The sequence below is a fragment of the Acanthochromis polyacanthus genome, chromosome 9, assembly GCF_021347895.1.
Source record: "Acanthochromis polyacanthus isolate Apoly-LR-REF ecotype Palm Island chromosome 9, KAUST_Apoly_ChrSc, whole genome shotgun sequence".
Lineage (NCBI taxonomy): Eukaryota > Metazoa > Chordata > Actinopteri > Pomacentridae > Acanthochromis > Acanthochromis polyacanthus.
The window spans coordinates 11,916,827-11,939,963 of NC_067121.1; the positions used below are offsets into that span (position 1 = coordinate 11,916,827).

The 23,137-nt window shown below is 37.3% G+C and overlaps 1 protein-coding gene and 1 long non-coding RNA gene across 2 annotated transcripts; one reads left to right on the forward strand and one right to left on the reverse strand.

The window, feature by feature from the left end:
• The first annotated feature begins 9,920 nt into the window (after positions 1-9,920).
• On the forward strand, positions 9,921-17,665 carry ltb4r2b (leukotriene B4 receptor 2b). The gene is made up of 4 exons (XM_051953405.1): positions 9,921-11,189; positions 13,490-13,690; positions 13,794-13,837; positions 16,882-17,665. The coding sequence occupies exons 1-4, from the start codon at positions 10,611-10,613 to the stop codon at positions 17,150-17,152; spliced, it is 1,095 nt and encodes a 364-aa protein (XP_051809365.1). The 5' UTR covers positions 9,921-10,610; the 3' UTR covers positions 17,153-17,665.
• A 339-nt stretch (positions 17,666-18,004) lies between these two features.
• LOC110957463 (uncharacterized) lies at positions 18,005-20,872 on the reverse strand. The gene is made up of 3 exons (XR_002596117.2): positions 20,742-20,872; positions 19,081-19,115; positions 18,005-18,221 (listed from the first exon to the last, which is right to left on the reverse strand). It is a non-coding gene; the product is annotated as an uncharacterized LOC110957463 (long non-coding RNA).
• Positions 20,873-23,137: the final 2,265 nt, after the last annotated feature.

Here is a 23,137-nt window from a genome sequence, read left to right on the forward strand (position 1 = left end):
GAGAAAAAAGTGCTACCAGCGAGGCAAGAATTTCTAAAGGCCCTCAGTAAGACATGATAAACTCTCGCTCTACCATCGTCACTGAGTCCCAAAACGGCACTCAAATATAATCAGGGAAATTGTTATATTATGGCAATAAAAAATCCAAAGTCATTCAAGAGTATGTACAGACTACAAGGGTACTTCAGAAAGGTCGAGGCTTCCCCTAGAAACAAGTGGTTCAACTCCCATTTTGGGGCTTAGCTGTATACCATGAAGGCTGTTCGTTGTCATTTCTTTACTGATGACGACTGTTGAAATTCAGTAGGTCAGACGGAAACCAAAAAATCCTCAGCAGACATCAGTCTGCCATCTTTTTTGTCCATTTTAGGGTTTCCCTCTCACCTATTGGCTTTCAGAGGGCATCGTTTGCAAAGAAATTACAAGATTTATAAATATATTTTGTAAGACTTAATAAACTCTCGAACATAAACAGGGAAATTGTTATGTCTTGACAATGAAAAGTCCAAAGCCATTCAATATAGTATTTCTTATTCTGATTCTGAAGAGTCTGTCAAGACTATGAAGGTACTTCAAAAAGTTACTACTATCATTCAGAAGCAAGAGCCATACCTCCCATTTTGGGGTGTAACTGGATACTATAAAGACTTATATCACTGTCCACAAAAACTCAAAAGTCTGGTGCCATTTGTTTGCAGATGACACCCTTTCAAAGTCAGTAGGTCAGAGGGAAACCAAAAAATCATCAACAGACATCAGTGTCCAACTCTGCCATCTTCTTTCTCCATTTTTGGGTTTCCCTCTTACTGATTGGCTTTCAGAGGGCATCATTTGCAAAGAAATGACAACCACAAGATTTCTAAAGATGTGTAGTCAGACTTGTTAAACTTCTGCTCCACCACCATCACCAAATCCCAAAATGGCACTTGAGCACAAACGGGGCAATCGTTATATCATGGCAATAAAAAGTCCAAAACCATTCAATACAGTATTTCTTCTTCAGATTCAGATTCTTAAGAGTGTGTCAAGACTATGAAGGTACCTCAAGAAGTTCTCAGTGTCACCCAAAACCAAGACCCAGAGCTCCCATTTTGGGGTGTAACTGTATACAATAAAGGCTTACATCACTGTCGACAAAAACTCAAATGTTTGGCATCATTTCTTTGCAGATGATGCCTTATTTAAATCAGTAGATGAGAGGGAAACCCAAACATGAACAAGAAAGATGGCAGAGTTGTCCATGATCCATTCTTTGGTTTCACTCTCACCTACTGATTTCCAGCAGGCGTCACATGCAGAGAAATGACGACATAGTTTTTGTGGACAGCCTTATAGTATATAGTTATGGCCCCAAATGGGAGTTATACCCCAGTTTGTGGGTGAGGATTGAGAAGTTTTGAAAGTCTGCCATTTTGGGTCTTACGAAAGACTTTTAGAAATTCTGGCATCATGTCCAAGAAATGTCATTATTTCTCTGGAAGTGGCACCATTTAAAAATCTGTAGGCCAGAGGGAAACCAAAAAATGGAAAAGAAAGAAGCCAGAGCTGTGATCAAGTGTCTGGAATGACGCCCAAGAAAATCTACAGACATAGTCAACACACTCTCCTTACTATCAAACTATAAAGAAGTTTGTTGCTGATTTCAAGCAGGGTTGGAAGAGCACCGAAGATGGCCAAAATCAGTGACTATGGATGGTCGAGCTGTGATTTTTAAAGTCTGTCATCTACAAAAAATATTCCAACAAACACAAGAATTCCTAAAGGCCCTTAATAGGAGTTGATAAATGCCTGCTTCACTGCCTTCACAACATCCCAAAGCGACACTTCAATATCATTTGGGAAATTGTCCCATGGCAGTGATAACAGAATCCAAAGAGAGGTTTGCTTGGTTGCCTTGTGATAACTGATTCAGCCATTCAAGAGTACGTCTGAACGTCTTAAGTACTTTTTTAAAAAAAGGGACGTGACTCCCATTTTTGAGTGTAAAATATTCCTGTAATGTGGGATATTAACAAAGGTCAAACATTTTGCTTGCAATATTCTGAGAATGTTTTGGGGATGTTAAGATAACACATTCTAAGATGGTGTTCATAACGTCATAACATGATAATAATAGAAGGATATTTTCAATGCCACTATTGCAAATGTTTTGCGAACACTTTAAAGAACTTTAGTCTGCCTTTAAGAAAAAGATTCTGTGTACAAAAAGAAAACTTCCTGCTGAAAACATTATAAGAACTTTGCAGAACTTTCTTCAAACGTTTACAGAAGAAAAAAAACTAGCTTAATAGCTCCCCGCTGAAGACAACTGGTTGGTTAAAGGAAATACAACCACATTGGTGTATGGATGCGTGTGAATGTTGGTGGTGGTCGGAGGGGCCGTAGGCACGGATTGGCAGCCACGCTTCCGTCAGTCTTCCCCAGGGCAGCTGTGGGTACAAATGTAGCTTACCACCACCAGAGTGAGAATGTGTGAGTGAATGAATAATGGGTCCATTGTGAAGCGCTTTGAGTGGCCAAAAAAGCGCTATATAAATCTAATCCATTATTATTATTATTATTATATTCAGGTCCATCCCTATAGCAAACAAACTAGGAAATCACCTGTAATCCTCCTCATGCATGAATTGACAGGTCAAAAAGTGATGTAGCCTGTTAAATATTACTTAGTGATGTTCTAAAACAGGCCAGGTGTTGCATTTTCATTATGATCTGTATGGAATCTTGATAACGATCACACACAAATCGTAAAAGGGGAAGTGAGGTGAGGCAGAAATGACAAGCTTATACATGAAGTCTGCATCTGATGAGTCAGACTAGATTTAGTCGGAAGAAACAGACATTGCATTAAAGTCATCAATCGAAACACATTGTTAAAGGTTATGAAACAGCCTTGATTCATAGAAATGCTGATTTTCAATTTTAAATGAGACGTTAACAGCACCCTTTCACACGTTAGTCAAATTCACCCATCCAACCACTCCGACCTCTTCCCTGGTTACTTTGACCACTGTTGAATATGGGACTTCAGGCTTCAATTTACTCAGTACTAAAGTCTTTACCTGAGACATTTCCGCAGTGATGTGCGGAAGCACAAGCAGTTCTTGTCAGTGTTCCAATGTACTCCAGTCGGTTCATTGAAAAGATTTGTTCATTGGATCTTATGCGGTCGAGCTCATTGAAATTAAACATGTCTGAACAGCGTATTTTCCTCATTATCTCTGGCTTTCTGAACTATAAATGGTGCCACTTTGACAATCAAACTTCTTTGTAAATGTTTAGTCTTTATAATTCTGAATGTTTTAACAGTTTCCTTGCTAAATATGGAAGATAAAATCTGTTTTCTAATGACTTCTAAGTCTTTTTATCTGACCTACAGTTGGGCATTAGTCCTAAACCCATGGGACTTGATTGCAGTTTAACCCATTGGCTATCACTCGAGGCTGACTTTTATTGTGCAGTACGTTCAGTGAATATATAATTTCTTACTGACATAATTTCCTGTGTCTGTTGTCAGTCTACTACAAAAATTAATGATGTGACTGCAGCCCAAAAATGCTGCCTGTTAACCAGACATGCAGCAATTTGTAGCTAATCTCAGTCTGAAAAAACCGACATATGTGAAGACAGCATCTGTATTATGGGATAGTTTATACTCACAGTTTGAGGCAACATTGTTTTGGAGATGCTGATGTCTCCTTGGCTAAAATTAAAGGCTGTGAGGGGTTTATTTATCCACTGTGAACAGCATTTTGAGTTTTTGAGTGTAAAAAACAGCAGTTGTGGGCAGAAATGGAGAGAAAAAGATACAGCTTCACATTCAGCTTCATCTGTGATCAAGTGAGCCAAGTTTCCATCGTTACATGGTCGAAATTATAGTAAATTGGTTTTCCAAAGTGACAGAATGGCCTGTTTAAAGTCCAACGATCCTCCTGATGTATAAAACTTTTTTGTACATTTAGGTGCTGGCTGCATGCAAATTGGAAATGTTTTAGTTTACGAAACTGTACAGTTGAATGACTGAGAAATAATAATGGGCAGCTGCAGTATGATGAATAAGTGTATGATGAAGAAGTACTGAGTGCCAAATTAATAGGAAGAGGAGAAACTGAATAAATGATTGTTGTGGATGTGATGCCCTCGTGTGGTCAAAGACAGAACAGTTTTACTCCTCTAAAAAGTCAGCTCTGCTTTTGGAGGACAGATACTCACACAGATTGCATATGTTCAGTTATTTACACTCACACATTTCAATCGAAATTAAAATTACACATTCATCTGTTGTTTTTTTTTTTAATCTCAAAATTAATCGTGAATACATGCTTTAGCCCACTATACTTGAACACTTAGTGGCTTTAAGTGTTGTTGAGGCCTTCTGGGACATTGAAATGGAAAAACAGCAGCACAGTCAGGCAACTTATTAACATACAGCACTTAAATCAACATTGCACAGGTCTGTATTTAAAAATTCATCTTTCAGTTAAGCAGAGATTGCACACTAAAAATGTTGATTTCCTTTGGCATAACTAAAACTGCCTACATATGTGTGTTTCTTTCACAGCATAGATTTTCATCGATACCAGCTGAGAGGCACATTCAAGCTTCAAGAGTCTTTATTTATCACATCCTCATACAGGCTGTGCAGGGAAAGTGACTGTTCTCAAGGCTTTGCACTAATAAGAAGACATTATAAAAATGACAGTTCCTTTAAAAAATACCATAGAAAATTTGACAAAAGGTTACTTTGTCATAAATTAAATAACATTTCCCCAGCAGAAAAAGTACAGCATATTGGTAGCCTAAACAACATTCAAAACTTAGAACTACTCTTACAGAATATAAGGAAACTGTCATCCAAAGTGTCTACATGGAGGATCCTTGGAGTGATCCAGTAAAGGTGGTAGTGAAATAGCATGTTTCTATCTAACCTTGGAACTTTAGTTTAAAAAGATTCACCCAGGAAATTACAGTTTAGTTCCAAACCTTTTGTGTTAGAGTTAGTTAGCCTTTATTTTATGATAAGCATCTTGTGATGGTTATAAGTTTAGGCAATTCCACTTTAATATGAGACCTAAACTGGGCTTCTGTAATGAAGAACTTGGGTAACAACTTATTACTCTAACATAATGCCTACAATACCCACAATGTGACATGACCACCAACAGTTTTATCAATTTGAAGACCTCATCTGGGGGAAATCAAGTTTTTTACTGTGTTAGCACATCCATATGGTGTTTTTATATGTTGGAAGACACATTAGGAATGAAATAACACCGTGGCTGTACTTTTCCATCTTGAAACTGCAGTGTTCTGATGATTCATTTTCATGGTTTCATACATAAGACATCGAAGGAATCAATCCTGTAAACTAGCAGAATGAGATTTTCTGTATCATTCTTCTTTAGAATTGGTTTATAGTTTGAACCTGTATAGCTGAGTCACTCTAATATTACAAGCTGCCATGGTGTCAAGTAGTTTTAGCAGATTTGTAGGTGAGCTGGTGTGCTTGAGATGCAGCAAAAGGGAATATTTTAGGCAGACTAAGAGTGAAAGACTTCATAGATGTGCATCTAAGTCAGAAAAAAAAAACTAAACACGTGATTTTGTTACACAGAGATGAGTTTTTAGGGTTTAATCAACAATCAAAGAGGGACTTGTGTGAGTGTTTATTCAGAACATTACAAAAAGCTAAGAGAGCTCTGTTGTCTTCATCTTCCCCATTCCAGCTGCTCAGTGGTTTATAGACAACTCTCCGATAATCTTGTTTACTCACCTAGAATGTAGAAGTGAAACTGCACAAGGAATGACGTCATTTAAGAAAAGCACCAAAGAACACCTGAGCAGATAAGGATGAAAGAATCCTACATATTCACATTCTCTCACGTTCTTCTCGGAAACCAACATTCCTGTCGGCGAATGAGACTTGTACAAACTAGTGACTTTTACACACGTGCGTACACTCTCTATATGCATGTTTGCGCTTGTGTGATCAGCATGTATGACACAGGCAGCTTGTGCAAGAATTTGAATCACCTATAACTCGTCAGTTCCTTTTTTATTACACAACACTTGACTCAGACTGAAAAATGCCCGAGGACACGCAAATCTGCGTTTTGGACTGTGACACTGGAACATGTTTTTGTGAGGAATGCATGTTTGTTTATGAGAAGGACATAGTGTATACAGAGTTATAATGCAGATACGTGAGAAAAGTACACAAAAGGATCTTATATGGAGATCAGAATACACTATTTATGACAGAGACAAGAGACACAGAGAGAGAGAGAGAGAGAGAAAGTTTTACAGGAGGACACACCTCTCAGCCTGTCTCCCTCCAACAGCAGCATGTTGCAGCCTGTGAGGCAAGACGTGATTCAGTTTATTATGGTCAGAGCTGACGGAGACTCTGTCAGAGCTGGACAGCAGTAGGAGATTTGAATCCAACACTTCATCTAGAGAGACATCACATCCCAGAAAGGTCAGTCGCTCATTCACTGCGCCTCGATTTTAAACTTCGTATTAACATTTATGCATCAATCTGTCTGTTATATCACTGACATTCCATCTTACAACAATAATTTACTTTTCATGACTTTATTATTTACACAGAACTGATTTATTACAAACCCATGACTCACTACTTTATAAGTTCTTGACTTAAATTATGTTTGCTGGAAAACAGAGTTTCTGGCAGAAACAAGGAACTTGCAATGTTATAATAATGTCTCAAGCTTTGCTTTGTTGAATTTGTACCCAAATAAATGCTTGAATTAGCCTTTTAAGCATTACTTTTTGTAATTTTTCAATTTCTCTTACTTCTATGTTTGCACTATTTTCCTGAATTAGTCATTTAAACATAAATTGCGTTATATTTTCCTCTTTCCTGCACTTTACTCCATTCTATACCATTTATTATTTGTAAAAGAAAGGCATTATTAGCAAATGTAGTGATTTTGCAAGAACATATGTAGAGGTTTATCATCATCAGTTTGTTAAAAATGCATCTTTCACCTGACAGCTTCATTGTTTTGCTCAGACTGAGCTTTCAGCTGCATTTCTTACTCGTGATGTAAGTCTGGCTCTGATTCATTTTGTTTACCAGCTTGCTCTGGTTTAAAGCCATCAAGGGAAAACAAACAGTTGGGTTTTAGTGGGACCAGAACAGGAAAATTAGTACTTAATTAGGAAATAACTACTTGAAGTCCCGTTCTCATCATAATGCCATGTAATGGCCACTTTCTGAACCAGTTGCCTTCTGAATCCATCACTCATATTGAATTTTACTGTCGTGGTCAACATGGATGCAACTTAAAAGGTCGACCTCGTGCACCACCATTTTCCATGTGGATGGAAAAACTCCACGGGCAGATTCAACAAATAAGACTGAAACAAAGACTGTGTCGCAATACTGGACTTCTTTAATGCAGAGCTGCTATCGGTTGGCGTGTTTTAGCTTGCTGCTTCTGAGCTGCACTGTTGGCTACGGGGTCTGATGTAAATACTTTCGTGGCTGCGTCAGGATGGCAGGCATCCTCCAGTTCTGAAAAACCACTATAAGAGAACAATTATTATGTCTTCACTTGTTTGTGCACGTTTCTCTCCCAGAACATCACCACCTTCGACAATCAAGCCCACAAACTGTCGTTAAATTCAACAGGTCATTAGGCGAAATCATCACAACGCGCCTTGTTCCTGTATTTTTTTTTTATCATTTTTTCCTCTTTCGCCAGATATTTTCATCACTCACAGTTAGAAACCATTTCCTTGAAGAGGAAATCGTTTTTTTTTCTTCACCAAAGAAGAGTGAGGCAATTGACACAGATGTTTATCCGTAAAGAAGTATTTTAAAAAATTGCCATTTTATAGTGGTTTGTGTACAGATTAATCATGTGAAATATGATTTGCTGAGCTTTAGAGGTGCAGGAAGGAACATCTATATTGAAGCTGTATCTTGACAAATAACAGTTTATCCAAGCTTTAGGCACTTTTGTGTTTCTATCCACAGAACGGGTTTTCAAGTAAAGTTCTGCGCATATTTCATGATGGAGTACACATGAAAAATGAAAAAGCTTTGATGTGACAACATAATTTCAGGCTACTGTGCATAGCTACATCTAGTTTGCTAACAAAGTGCTTCCCCACATATCTGCTAAAGTCACAAATTGTTATTTTTCTGCTTTTATCTACATACTCATTAAACAAACTTAATATACTGTGTTAAATAATGAACTTCGAATGTGTTCTTTGTGTATTTCTTCCACTTTGGACACCTTGAAGTGATAAAGCTCATCCTTGTAAAGAAAAAGGAAAATATGTGGACTTTCCATAATGATGATCAAGTCTTTTAATACTTAAAAAAAGCTTAGGAGCTTGTCAGTTAAACAAAGCCGAGATTTAATAGCACTAACCCCTTTAAACCAGGTGTGGAGCCAAGAGGTGGGCGCCTCAGACTAAAGTCTAGCTACCCCACCCAATGAAGAGTAAAGCACATTAAAGGGCTATACAGGTACTCAAAGAGCTGAAGTTATATCCTATCCCTAATGCTTTTTAAAATGTCATACAGCTAACAGTTATAAATAATAACTTGGAACAACATAGTCATGGCTAGTCAGCAGCACAGAATGATCTGACTGCACCTCATCAGGGAGGAAAACTGCTCCCACTTGTTTGCATTCTTTTTAACAAATCAGAGTTATCTTAGATGGAGCTAAGCCCAGGATGCAGCAGTTGTGTCCCCTCAGTTGTTATGGTGGAAAATTTGCATGCAGGGAGTCGAAAACTGTCATTAAAATGGTTACTTCATCAAAGGTGCCTTATTGCTCAGTACAAATCCTCTGCAAAATTTGGAAGGGGAGGAAAAAAGTGCATGAAGCGTGCAGCGAATGGCAAGTTTATGCATGTAATCTACATCCGGTGAGTCACAACATACCTGCTAGATTCGCTATTCTACTGATTTGCTATGAAGGCTAAAAAATTAATAAGATTAGTTTCTGTGCCACCTAAGTGGACACACTGGTCTAAGTGTGGTCACACTTTTAAAAATGTTCTGGCTCCATGACTGCTTGACACTCGTCAGTCTGTACTTTCTACCACTGTAGTTTCAATGGAACGGGCCCATTCTGAAGCCAATTTGAAATAATTTGGAAGCACAGTCTTGTGATTCAAACATTTAATTGGAAACCAGTCATCTCCTACTTCATAATAGCAGTGTGTACGCAGATGAACAGCAGTTTCTTATCTCCTGATGAAGGTGTTGCACAATATTTTCACTTTACATCCAATGAAGAAAATGCCTCCAAGCTTTCAAGCGTTTACTACTACAATGGACATGAATGGGTTAAAGTGGGTTGTTAAAACTTGCACATCAAGCCGTCAGGTTTATTGGAATCAGGAAATTTTGGACAAAAAGCAGAACATTCGTGCCAGACATCCTCTTATTCCTTCATTTTGGAGGCATTTTGCTGACAAATATTACACTCACTTCATCGTTCCCAGTTATCGGAGAATAAAAGCTAAACAGCAAGAACTCTTCTTTTTATAACATCCCAAGAACCGAGGGAAAACACTTTCTTTCAATGTAACTTTTTTTGTGATTTCCTGCCTTTTTGGAGCTAAAACAACAACTCACAATTTAGAATGTTATAAAAATATTTCTATTTTACAAGTAACAGACCAATTTTACCATAAAAAAACAAAAGAGCAACATTTCAAAATCAAAATAGGGCAACAAGAAAGCAAGAATGTCAATCCATTTTCTAATGAAACTTTAAGAAACTAAATTAAACAACAATAGTGTAGAAAATTAAGAGGCTGAATGAAACATAGTAATAAACAACTATTTATTTATTGAAATAATTACTTTACATTCAGTGTTTTTATTATGCCACAAAAAATGTGTTTTGGGGCAGAAATTTGAAAGGAAACAAAGAACTAGCCAGCTAGCTGGCTATTAGCTAACCCCATCAGATCGTTCTCATGTCCATAACAGCTGGCATTCATAAAGGTGCTATCATTTTTCCTGATAAAAAGTTTAACTGAAATCTAACCCCAATTTATAATTCCTGAAATATTCTTAAGAAAGAAAACACATGATTACCATCGGTAGAACAATGATATCTTAAGAATTTTTTACTTAACTTTTCTCTTTTCATGGCAGGCGCATTTTGCTGCTTTCTCCATTTTGTCTCCGCAAAAACAAATGTCTAGTACAGAAGACATAAGTGAATGGACTAGGTCTCAGAACGAGAATGTAGTTGAACAGCACCACAAACTGCATTTTGCAGAAAGATCAGAGTTAAATCAATATCCCAGCTAGACTGCTTTACTTATGAAACCTGTAAATCAATACTTTAAAATACTCTAAAATTAGCAGTTATCAGTAAAATATATATATAAATTATTCTGTTAAAAAGAGTTACAAATTTATGCTAGAATGGGTAAAAAAATTGCATCTCTTGTTGGACAGGTGCAACAAACTAGGCATAAAAGACATCTGATGCTGCACATTTCAGGTTTTGGCCATAAAAACAAACTGGTGAGTGATCAGGTTAAGTTTGTGTTTCAGCTTCTAACTTGCTCTCTTGTCTACAGGATCTAAACCTTCTTTCAGGATGAAGAACTTCACTCCTTCCCTCCTGACGACTCCCACCGAGGACCCCAACCCCGAGGACGACAGCGTTGTCAGCAACGACTTCTCCACCACGCTGGGCGCCCTCATCCTCGGCCTGGTCTTCCTTTTGGGCGTCCCTGGCAACCTCTTCATCGTCTGGAGCATCCTGGCGCGCATCCGGCGACGCTCGGTCACCACCCTCCTCATCCTCAACCTGGCGTGCGCCGACGGCTTCCTCATGGCCCTCACCATCTTCTTCGTCATCTACCTGGCCAAGCAGACGTGGATCTTCGGAAACCCCATGTGCAAGACCCTGTTCTACCTGTGCAATGCCAACATGTACGCCTCCATTTTCCTGATAACCCTGATGAGTGTGCACCGGCTGGTGTCCGTGGTGTTTCCGCGGAGACTGAGCTACCTGATCAAGAGAAAGGTGGTGAGGAGGGTCATCGTGGGCATGTGGGTACTGGTGATGGTCATTGCTGTCCCTTCCCTGGTGTTTCGAGATGTGAGAGAAGACAGCGACGAGAGGAACAGAACCAGACTCGTGTGTGCTCCCAACCACACCCTGCCTCGACATGTAAGTAGATCAGAGCTGACTGTCTTTATTATCTGCTAGTGTGATTTTTTTTTAAAAAAGATTACTTGGTTCCTGTAAAATATGTCGGAACCTGGTTGTATGCTCCTGCCAACCTGTTAAGCTACAGTTCCCATCCACGTCTGTCCAAGATGAAGTGTAAAAAAAAAGTAAGTTTCTTGTGTTTGAACAGCAACTATTTACTGTCATTTTACAGATTGTCGCTCTTGTTAAAGTATAAACAATAATAACTAGTAAAATCATATAATAAAATCATTCCTTTACACGTTGACTGTTAGACAAAAAAACTAATCTGTACAAATGTATAAAGCTATAATTCATTCTTTTACAATATTTCACTGTAAATTACACTATTTCTGGACCGTTTTTAAATACACTAAAATATATCTTACATATGTTTGCTAGTATTTGAAGAAAAAAGTATAATAAGGACTGAAAAATCGAAATAAGTAGATGCATGAATAAACATCTCCATCTCCAGCTGCTGTTTCCTTTTCTTTTTTTTAAAATGGATTTTTTTTCTCATTTGTCCATAAAATTACAGTTTTGCTGCTGCATTCAAATCAGTTTACAATGTTGTTATAGTTATTTCAAGGAAAAATTATTGCATGTTAAGAATTTCAAAAGGGTAAACAGTCTTTGTAAAATTACACATTTTATCCACTGTATGGAAAAAATGTGTAATTCATATATATATATATATATATATATATATATATATATAACATCAAGTATATATGTATGTGTATTTATATACACCCTCTGTCAAAAGTTTTAGGACACTTTCTCATTCAAATAAAGTAGAACCTGTCCTACAACTTTTGACAGGGGGTGTATCTACCAAATTTGGTACACATATGCAGCACATCAGACTTAACAAAAAAGTCAGTGACAGCCACATTCCAAACCCAACAGGAAGTGAGCTATTTTGCGTTGAATGTCAGATTTTACCCATTTTTCATTTATTTTCTAGAGTGAACTCCTCCTAGGGGGAAACTCCAATTCACCTCAAATTCGGCCAGTACATACAGGAGGCCTTAATGATCCAAAGTTATTAAAATCTTTTTCCAAAGTCAAAGGGCGTGTCTGTGGCGGCCTCTGGAATTTTGATCCTTCGCCATGAAATTTCAAATGCTGTGTAAATGCACTGAACATGCTCCAATCTGCCTGAAACTTTATATGTATGACCAGAGTCCTGCCCTGATCACATCCATATGATGAAATACACCCCCTGTCAAAAGTTGTAGGACAGGTTCTACTTTATTTAAATGAGAAAGTGTCCTAAAACTTTTGACAGGGGGTGTATATATATTCACCTTTATTTGAAGGGAAGAATGTGGTTATTAGGGATTAAAAAATGCAAAAAAAAAAAAAAATTCAAAAGTGTCTCCAGCTTGTGTATTTATATAAATAGCATTAACAGCTTACAGTCTTGAAATCAGTTAAAAATGTTAATATTTTACACATAATTACCATTATTTGACAAAAAATTATAAATATTCAGGACTAAAAAATGATAAATAAATTATTTAACTGTCTCAGTCTCCAGCCATTGTATTTTTGATTTTTTTTAGTTTTTTTATTACAAATGTCAATTCTTTTTTCATTTGTCCATAAAATTGCACAAATTTTTGGCAGTATTTAAATATGTCAAAAATACAGGTTATTTTACAGATATTTGCCATTATTTATAGAAAATCTATCCATAATAAATAATTAAAAAATAGTCGATAATTTTTTGAATGGAATATTTTTTAACCTTTGTGACCTTACACAACTTTATATAATGTGTACAAATGTACTAAAAAGTAATTAAAAATATATTTTCTGTTATTTTCACGGTTTTTACAGCTTTTGAACATTGCGGAATTCCACTGTTTTTCAAAATCTTTTCTTCTGTTCCTGAGTTGTATCGCTGAATAACAGTAAGAAAAGTATATTTGCAGAATGTTATGATGTCACAGTTAGGGTGACCTTTGGGTATAAGTTGTCATTATTTTATTATACTACATTTGTGTGAAATTTTGTAGGAATTAGCACTTGTATTTTTGAATTACAGACATGTTTTGTGAAGTCCTGTTTTGCCTGTAAGTCCCCCAAAATTGCTGTTTTACATGATGCATGATGAAGAAGAAACGCAAATCCCTTTACTTTAGGAGAAATTGTAGATTTTTCAACCATTTATACTGAGCTAATCATTTCAGACCAACTCTGCCTTGTTTCGACACATCAGTTTATGTTCACAGAGGCAACAGATCTGTTATTTTTATCCTCCTGTGCAGGTGAGGTTCCAGTACGCCTTTGAGACAGTAGCAGGATTCATCCTTCCCTACGCCATCATCATAACCAGCTACATCCTCATCCTGAGACGCCTCAGAGAGACTAAGTTCCGGCGAAAGATCCGCAGCGAGAAGCTCATCCTGGCCATCGTGGTGATGTTTGGACTGTTCTGGCTGCCCTATCACGTCATCAACATGATTCAGGTGCGTGGCGACGATTGATTGCGTGACGTCTGATCATGTTTCTGGCTGTGAATCGATTATCTATCTGATTACTGAATGTGTTTTGGTGGGTCTGATTTATCAGGTGGCAGCTATGTGGTACAAAGAGGAGTCACCAACAAGAGAGATGTGAGTAGCAAAAGAATTCATCAACACAATCAAACACAATTTAACTTAACACATACTGTTGATTTTTACATCACCTGTCCAAAAAAAAAAGTCGCCACTGGGATTTAACTAAGCAAATAGGTAAGAGCTTTCCATTGGATAATTACTACAGTGATGAATATGTTTCAGCTGCAACAACTTCTTTAACCCTAGCTGACGCAGCGAGGAGCTTCTCGCTAGAAGACATATCCCGGTCATGGAAAGGATGCTAATCTGTCTCAGAAGGGTCAAATTATTGCACTGCATCTAGCAAAGAAAACAACTAAGGAGATTAGTGAAATTACTAAAATCAGGTTAAGAACCATCCAACGCATTATTAAAAACTGAAGGCTAGGGGTGAACCATCATCTTCGAGGAACAAATAAGGTCGGAACAAACCCTTAGATGATTGTAGGAAATCAACAGTAGAACTTACAGCTGTGTTTAGTAGTAAAAGCAGGAGCATTTCCACATGCACAACACAAAGGGAACTCAGGGGATTGGGACTAAAGGTCTGTGTAGCTCGAAGAAAACCACTGATCAATGAGGCTAATCAGAAAAAAAGGCTTCAGTTTGTAGGTAGCATAAAGATCGGACTCTGAAGCAATGAAAGAAAGTCATGTGGTCTGATGAGTCCATGATTTACCCTGTTCCAAAGTGATGGGCACATCAGGGTAAGAAGAGAGGTGGATGAAGTGATGCACTCATCATGACTAGTACCTACAAGTCTGTGGGGGTTAGGGTTATGATCTGGGGTTGGTCAGATTCAGCAACGTTATGTTCCTAAAGAATGAGGTCAGCTGATTACCTGAAATTTTTCTTCCCTGATGGCATTTACATGTTCCAAGATGACAATGCCAGGATTCATGGGGCTCACATTGTGAAAGAATGGTTCAGGGCGCATGAGACGTCATTTTCACACAGGGATTGGCCTCCACAGAGTCCAGAGCTCAGCCCCATTAAGAATGGGATGTTCTGGAGAAGACTTTGTCCAACTCCCCCATCCTCAATATGAAATCTTGGTAGAAAGTTAATGTAACTCTGGACAGAAATAAATGCTGTGACATTGCAGAACCTTATCAAAACAGCAGACATGTGTTGTTCTCAGAGCTAAAGGCATTCCAATAAAATATTAGAGTGTACGACTTTTTTTTTTTGGACAGGCAGTGTATTATTTATTACTGCTGTAGAATGTGGTTGTTTTCATGCATCTTCTCAAACTGGTACAAATGCTGCTCGACCAGCTCTGATTTTTACTATAAACTCTGGAGATTTTAAAATGTTAAAAGTTGTCACACCTACTCAATCAATTCTGACAGTTCAATTTAAAAAAATCATTTTTTAGTTTCTGTGACCAGGTACTTCATATTAAAAGCTATTCTATATGTTTGGTGTTGTATTAATGACGTGCAACTACATGTGTTTCAGGAGATACTGTATCATTAGTTTGAATTTTTTTTTGTTAATTTTTTAATTGTTAATTTTTTTTAAAATATGGGACTTTCAGTAACAGCTGCATTGGTTTTCATAATTTTAATCACCTATAATTACAGATTATTTGGTCTACTTGTGCAATATTGGTGGGTTGAAAGTCAATTTTCTGAAAAAAAAAAGCCAGCATATTTTTAAATATTTATAATTTATCTCATTTTCAAGCAAATCAGAGATGTCAGAGCAGAAACTGTTGTAAAAACATAATGATTTAAGGGGAAACGTGGCAAAAGAAACATCATTCGTATCAATTTTCTTTATCACCATTTTGTACTTCTTTGTGTTTGTTTTGAGTCTGCCTGTAATGAGTCTTTTTCTAGTTGTTGTGTATCATTGTGTCCTTTTGTGTCTCCGTGGCTATGTGGATTCAGTCATTTTGCGTTGTTTTTGTAGGTGTTTGTTGCCTCTTAGTGTGCCTTCCCCATCTGGCTGTGTCTTTTTTTGGTTGTTATTGATATTTTGCAGGTAAAGCTTGACCTCTGACCTTTTAGGTCCCCAGTGCCGTCTCTTTCAGGACCTGTTCAGTTTTCATCAACGGATTTAGTTTGTTAAATCTGTCGGTCTAAGAGTCAGATATTTAAGAAGAATCCAGCTGAACATCATGACACATTCATTTGTCACCAAACTTCAACATCCATCCAATATCTTTCTATACACCGCTTAATCCTCTGTAGTGTCCTCTAATTGCACAGTTCTTGTTTGATTTATGTTTTTCTGCCTATTTGCACACTGTCTACATAGTTTTAAGTTTTAATATAGATATTCTGTACAGACTAATTATGCCTTCATATTCTTTATATCTCTATATCCCCTGTGTGCTCTGCTCTTATCTCTTATTTCTGTATATTCTGTATGTTCAATATGCTGCTGGTTTCTTGAATTTCCCTTGGGTCAATGAAGTACATGCCTATCCCAGCTGACTCAGGGTGAAGGCAGAGTTCACCTGGACAGGTCACCAGTGTATCACAGGGTTACATAGAGAGGCAAACAATCACACTCACATTCACACCTATGAACAATTTCGAGTTACCAATGAACCTAAGCATGTTATTGGACTGGGCTGCACAGTGACTCGGTGGTTAGTGCTGCGGCCTCACAGCTAGAAGATTCCCGGCCTTGGATCTTTCTGCATGGAGTTTGCATGTTTTCCCTGTGCATTCATGGGTTTTCTCCGGTTACTTTGGCAGCCTCCCACATTCCAAAAACATGCTGAGGTTAATTGGTGATTTTAAATTGATTGTAGGTGTGAATTCGAGTATAATTGTTTTGTCTCTATATGTAGCCCTGTGATAGACTGGTGACCTGTGCAGGGTGTCCCCTGTCTTGCAACCATATGTCTCTGTTCTTCATCTCATTCCAAACATATGGTGGTAAAGGATGGGTGACAGGAAAATTTTGGAGCCTGACTGCAGATTGTGGCTAACCCTAACCATAACAAGGATTAAACGGATGATGGATGGATGGATGTTTTTGGACTGTGGGAGGAAGCCAGTAGACTTCAACATGCTTCTTCTAAAAGTTGTGTTTCCATGCAGATTGGACCACATCTCTAAGTCCAGCCGTGCCGTCACCTCAGCTCTGGCCTTCATCAGTAGCTGCGCCAACCCCGTCCTCTACACCTTTGCTGGGAAGTCGTACATCAAGCAGAACGGCTTCGCTTTCATGGCGAAGCTGTTCGAGGGGACAGCGTCCGAGGGGATGGGCAACAAGAAGAGCCGAGTGTTGGGTAAAGACACCGTGGGTCACAGTAACACTGACTCTCCGAGCAGCACGATGGCTACTACTGCACTAAACGGAAACAGTTAACCTTGAGCTCAAAAGAAACCGAACATTTGTAGAGCTACATGTGGACTGTGTAGATATCGTTGTGAGGCTGCAGATGAACCAAATTGGTGGATTATGAGTTTTATTGGATAGTGATACCTGCACCAATACACCAAAACTGTAAATAGTCTTTTTTCATTGCTATAGTTACAGAAAACAGCAAAATCAGTAATACTGTATTCACTTACTACTGCATACAGCGCTCCATCTACTTGGGGAGCAACTGCACTGTGGGAAAAACATTCTTTGTAAATAATACATATAATAAATTGTTTTTAATACAGTAGATGTATGTTCTCAGCAGATCTGATATTTCTGAAGGTTTATGAACATGCAGTGTTGATAAGCAACTATAATTTGTCCTATGAAGATCTACTGTATTACAACTGCTCTGGTTGTCAATTTTCTTTACTTATTTGGAAAGTAATTGATGGGAAATATGTAAACAATGATATATCTTTTTACAAATACATTACTGAAATCCACTCTTGAAAATCACTTTATTCCTCTTTGAATTGTTTGGAGCTGGACTCTAAATATGGTGTGTAAAGTTTTTATATTAAACACTGTTGGTTGTGAACCTACATGGAACTTGAGGTATAAACTTTCATTGGCTTCATCTATTTCTTACATAACGAGGCTCTGACTGATCAGAGCAATAACATTCCAGCAGATCCTGTGCACACTAATGCAGTTTCTGTGAGAAGTTAATCTGATACTTGCTCGCCATTTTAATCTTTCTCCACCTGAACGAACTTTGCTTCTTAAACCTCGATCAATTAAAAATAATTCAACTCACACATTCTCAATAATAAAAACTGACAAATCCCAGAATATAGCAAAGTGGCTTTATTGAAATGAAATCAACTGTACAGATGTAACTAATAAAGCATCCACTAAATAGCTCAAATAGAAATTCATTACAGATGGCCTATGCATAGATAATAACAGTGAACACTATAACAAAGCTTTCATGTTGAATGTTGTACTTTTAAACTGTAAAATCTTAAACTGAGAAGACAAAGCAAAGCTCCTGTAGGATTCTCACCACCTGGAAAAGATGGAAACAACAACAAGGTTAATTATTTGAACAAACTGATGGATTTACTCAAGTTTATGGTCAGTTTGCACGGTAAAGATGATGTTGAAACGTGTGATACTTGCTGCATTCACACCAGACAACCAAAATGTTACAAAAAAAAAAAAAAAAGAGGAGTTAACGCACGGCTGTAGAAATGCATTTATCATACCTGCACCTAATGAATGTCTGTTTCAAGACATAATGGATGAGAACTTTAAATGAAAACCCAAGGTTCATTTTAAGGTAGATTTACTAAGTACACAACTTTATATTTCATGTGCTAGTGCTTTCCAGTGATATTCAACAATTACAGCTGAAATAATTATTAGCCAGTTCATCTATTTAAGTTGAGGATACAAGTATTTAGTAGTTCTGTGGTCTCAAATGTCAAAATGAGCTTTTTTAACATGTCAAATCATAGTAAACTTTGAATATTTTGGTATTTGTTAACTATTAGACAATAATTTATACTGTTTACATTTGTCATTAATGGCCACCCTAATAACAGATATTGCCTACCATCATTTATTTACACAACCTGAAAGTGGATAAACAGCAGAATAGATGCCTGAAATAACTCAATTTAAGGCCCATCTTAAATAAAAGACATGTAAGGTACAAAAAAAATGCACTTTACAGTATTGTTATAACTTGATCTTACCACTTACAGGACATAAAGGAAAACACAGTTCAGATCTTTGTAAAGTAAACACACCAAGACTTTATTGAGCCCTTTTTTGAGCAGGCCAGTAACCTACAGCTATCCTGAATATTCATTTTCAGCTTCATGCCTCAGTGAGTCAAACACAAAGATTGAAACAAGCTTTACCTTATAAACATCCATCCATGCTGGATTCTTCAGTCCTAAAAAACACCAGAACAAAAAAAAAAAAGGAAGTGACAGATTAGATTCTGCTCTGAATTCACTAAATCTCCTGATGCCCATCTGTGAAGTCAAACCATCAGTGCAGTGAAAGAATAATCACGAGGTTCAGGTGAAACACGGACTCACATGCAACTCATCATCAAGGTTTGACTGTCTTAAAAGGCCACTCATTCAGCTGACATTTTTTTTATTAGGTGCAAAGAGCTGAAAAAGTCCTGACATTTTACCCTAATGTAGGTTGTAAGGCCCGGTTTTAGTTTAAACCATCTGTGGCTTGCTGATACAACTGTGTGCTGCTTGTTTGTAATTTTATAGCATTATTTCTCTTTCATTTTGCATTTAAAGCAGACAAAAACCGAAAAAGTCAGGACATAAAAGCAAAAAAATAATTCAAAACAAGTCATAAACCTACATTACAAGAATTTTTTTGATGCTACATTAGGTTAAATCCGGTGTTTAATCAATTTAATGCATGCTAACTAAACTACAACTTTAAAAATGGGACTGAAGACTTTGTACCACTTACTTTATACTTTATTTCTGCATAAATGTAGCATAAGAATGAATTACTGAAAAAAGTATTTAAACCTAATACAGGATGTGTTGTATTAATATGACAGGTGGTTTTATTAAATAAAATGAATAATACATTTTGGACCGTAAATATATTTTTTTTTTTTACTCTGGAGCGACATCAAAGCAATTAAGCCTGTGTGTGATGAACATTTTAAGTCTCTGTAAAATATAAACTTTTACTACTAACAGAAGAATCGGTGCACATCATCAGCTTTTTCTGCATGTACAAGAATATGTGGAGTATTACTAGAATGTGTCCAATATTTTCCTACATATAGAATAATTCTCTGCAATACCACCACTTGCCACATTCAGTGGAACATGTGCAATATCTGAATTTACACATATTTAGGAATCTGTACTATATTAACAGCACTAATGTGTATTTAATGTATATTTTTACAACTTGTGTCCCTACATTTTTGCATTTTATCCCCTCTGCTGCTGCCGTAATGCTGCACATTTCCTCGCTGTCGGATTAAAAACAGGTCAGGTTATCTTACATAAAGAGAATAAATCCCCATTTTTAATTCAATGCAACCTTTCATTCTCAGCTTTTAATCGCTAGTAAACTACAAGAAATATGCCAAAAACACTGGATAATGACGCAAAATGACTCAAATTGTTAAATAAAGACACGAAAATTGTATAAAAAGACCAATTCAGCTGCATTTCAATACATGTGGATCAACCTGCCATTTCCTGCAGTCTGAGCACTTTCCAGGTCCACATTTAAACTCATATTAAACCATTTCTGCAGCCCAGTGTGCCCCTGAATACAACGTAAGATCGACTAATTAAAAAAATAGACAATAAAATAGCAATTAACGTGATTGACTCTGACCACAGAATGTTAATAAAGACCTGCAGCCTTTCGTCAGCAGACACCATGAGGTCAGTTTGGCGCTACTGAAGCATCGAGCTAACAAACAGGACATAACCGCAACAAAATAACCGCAAAACACAAACACACCAGCTGCGGAGGTAAATGATGAGATCTAGATCTGTCCCTAAACGTGGATATGTACCGTGAGTCGAGGCCTTCAGCGGGTTGGTTTCGGTCCCCGGGCCGCAGCTTCATCATCCTCCATCACCGCAACAAGGAAGAGACAGTTAACGAGACTGAGTCGCAATTTATCGCCTCATCACGAACCACGTGACTTTGCCCGCCGCCTGCTTCCGCGTTCGGTGAGGAAACATTTCAAAACAAATTATTTTAAAATAAATAAATAAATGCATTTTACACGCTATGTTGTTTTAAATGTATGTGTAGTGCATAATACTAGCAAAATAAAAATGTTTTTGTCTGAAATGTTCGAAGAATAATTCATAATTCAGCTGCAATATGAAATATGAACAAAAATATACCGTAATTCAGTGCTTAAACTGGTGGAAAAATAAGTAGAAATTAATTATAGCGTTAATAAGAAAAACAAAAACTATAATTATATGGAAAGTTGTCCAAAAGTATAACTAAAGAGTGTCCAACATATCTCCAAACTTGTCCTAAATGAATACAAAAAATTCCAAAAGGAATTAGGATTGTCCAAAATGGCATAAAATGTGTCCAAATTACTCAAAATGTGTCCAAAATTACTCAAGATATGTCCAAAAATTATTTAAAACCTTACCAAAATTACCAAAGTTTGTCCAAAATACATCAAAACTTGTCCTAAATGACTCAAAAATTGAATCGGAGTCTGGAGAGGGTCCCTGTGTTATGGAAGACTTCCTGTGTTGAAGACAAGGAACCCTAGGGAGCCCAACCCTTTTAGACCTGTGGCCCTCACTTCTCACCTGATGAAAACCATGGAGAGGATCATCCTCAGGAGCCTCTGTCCCCAGGTGAACCCACGTCTGGATCCTCTGCAGTTCGCTTACCAACCGAACATTGGAGTGGATGATGCAGTTGTCTACCTTCTGCACAGATCGCTGGCTCACCTGGAGAACACCGGCAGCACTGTGAGGGTCATGTTCTTTGACTTCTCCAGTGCTTTCAACACAATCCAGTCTTCTCTGCTCAAGGTGAAGCTTGAAGGAGCGGTAGTAGACTGTCACCTGGCTGCATGGACCATCAACTAGCTCACCAACAGACCACAGTACGTGAGACTTCGGGACTGTGTTTCTGATGTAGTAGTCATCAGCATGGGGGCCCCATAGGGGACAGTGCTCTCCCCCTTTCTCTTCACTCTGTACAGGTTGGACTTCCACTACAACTTTGAGAACTATCACCTCCAGAAATTCTCCAATGATACAGCCATTGCTGGGTGTGTATCTGAGGGAGCGGGAGTACAGGACGGTCATCTCTAACTTTCTGACTTTGTTGACTGGTGTGAGCTAAACCATCTGCAGCTCAACAAAGGATTATCTTATCTTATCTTATCTTGAGAAACAGGATCTTCACCTATCCATCCTCCTTCGATCCCCCCAAGTCTTTTCTCCACCCTCTATCCTCTATTCCCAGTATGAACTTTATAAATACAAGTACAGTATTTACAGTATTCCTCTGCTGGTAACAGGTTTACTCTTTGAAAATTGAACTGAACACAACAAATGAAATAAAAGTAAATAATATACACTATGTAAACACAAAATCAGTTTTAAAAGAAGATTTTCTACATGGTTCTTCAAGATCTGGTGAAGGATGTCAGCTACACAATGTGCCAGTGATGCATGAACACATAAATGTGCTTTATTAGGGATCAGAACAACTAAAGAATATAAATATATTTCTGGTTAAAAACAACCCACTCAGTCAAGAGTTTTAGTCAAACTACAGATATATGCAGATAAAAAACAGTACTCACATTTTAAAAACAGTGAAAATAACATTAAAATCTGTAGAATAATAGTATTTTAGTTAATGTAAACACAGCAGAACAGTGAAATATTATGATCACACATTGTAAAAGAACTAATTACGATATGTAAATGTTTGCTGTGGATATTATGTACAGTTTTGCCATGTAACTTAAGACTTTCTTCTAAGATTTCACAAGACATTATTACAGACTCATCTGTAATAAAACATAAATAAGAACATTTTAATATTATCACTCCTTATGATAATAACAATAATACAAATAATGAGTTGAAATTTGTCTAAAGGGCCTCAGGATTTCTGCAAAATGACTAAAACTGGTCCAAAATGACAGAAGATTTGTCCTAAATCTGTCAGGAAAGATGGCAGGAAAAAAATGCTGAAAAACGGCAGAATAGTGTAATGTTGAAAAGCTCTGAAAGCGGTAATAAATAAATAAATAATTTAAATTATATCACACACCAGTGAACTAACGATATTTTTGCTGATATAAACACAGTGAAACAGTGTAACTTTATGGTCGCACATGGTGAACGAACGAATTGGTATTTGTGATAATAATTTGTGATTTTTGATGTGGCCAATTTACAGTTTGGGCCTTCG

Excerpts from the sequence above, each read along its gene's own strand:
- ltb4r2b (XM_051953405.1), top strand. The coding sequence starts at position 10,611 with ATGAAGAACTTCACTCCTTCCCTCCTGACGACTCCCACCGAGGACCCC. Across the intron at positions 11,190-13,489 it reads ACCACACCCTGCCTCGACAT|GTGAGGTTCCAGTACGCCTT; the intron begins GTAAGTAGATCA and ends CCTCCTGTGCAG. Across the intron at positions 13,838-16,881 it reads GAGTCACCAACAAGAGAGAT|ATTGGACCACATCTCTAAGT; the intron begins GTGAGTAGCAAA and ends GTTTCCATGCAG.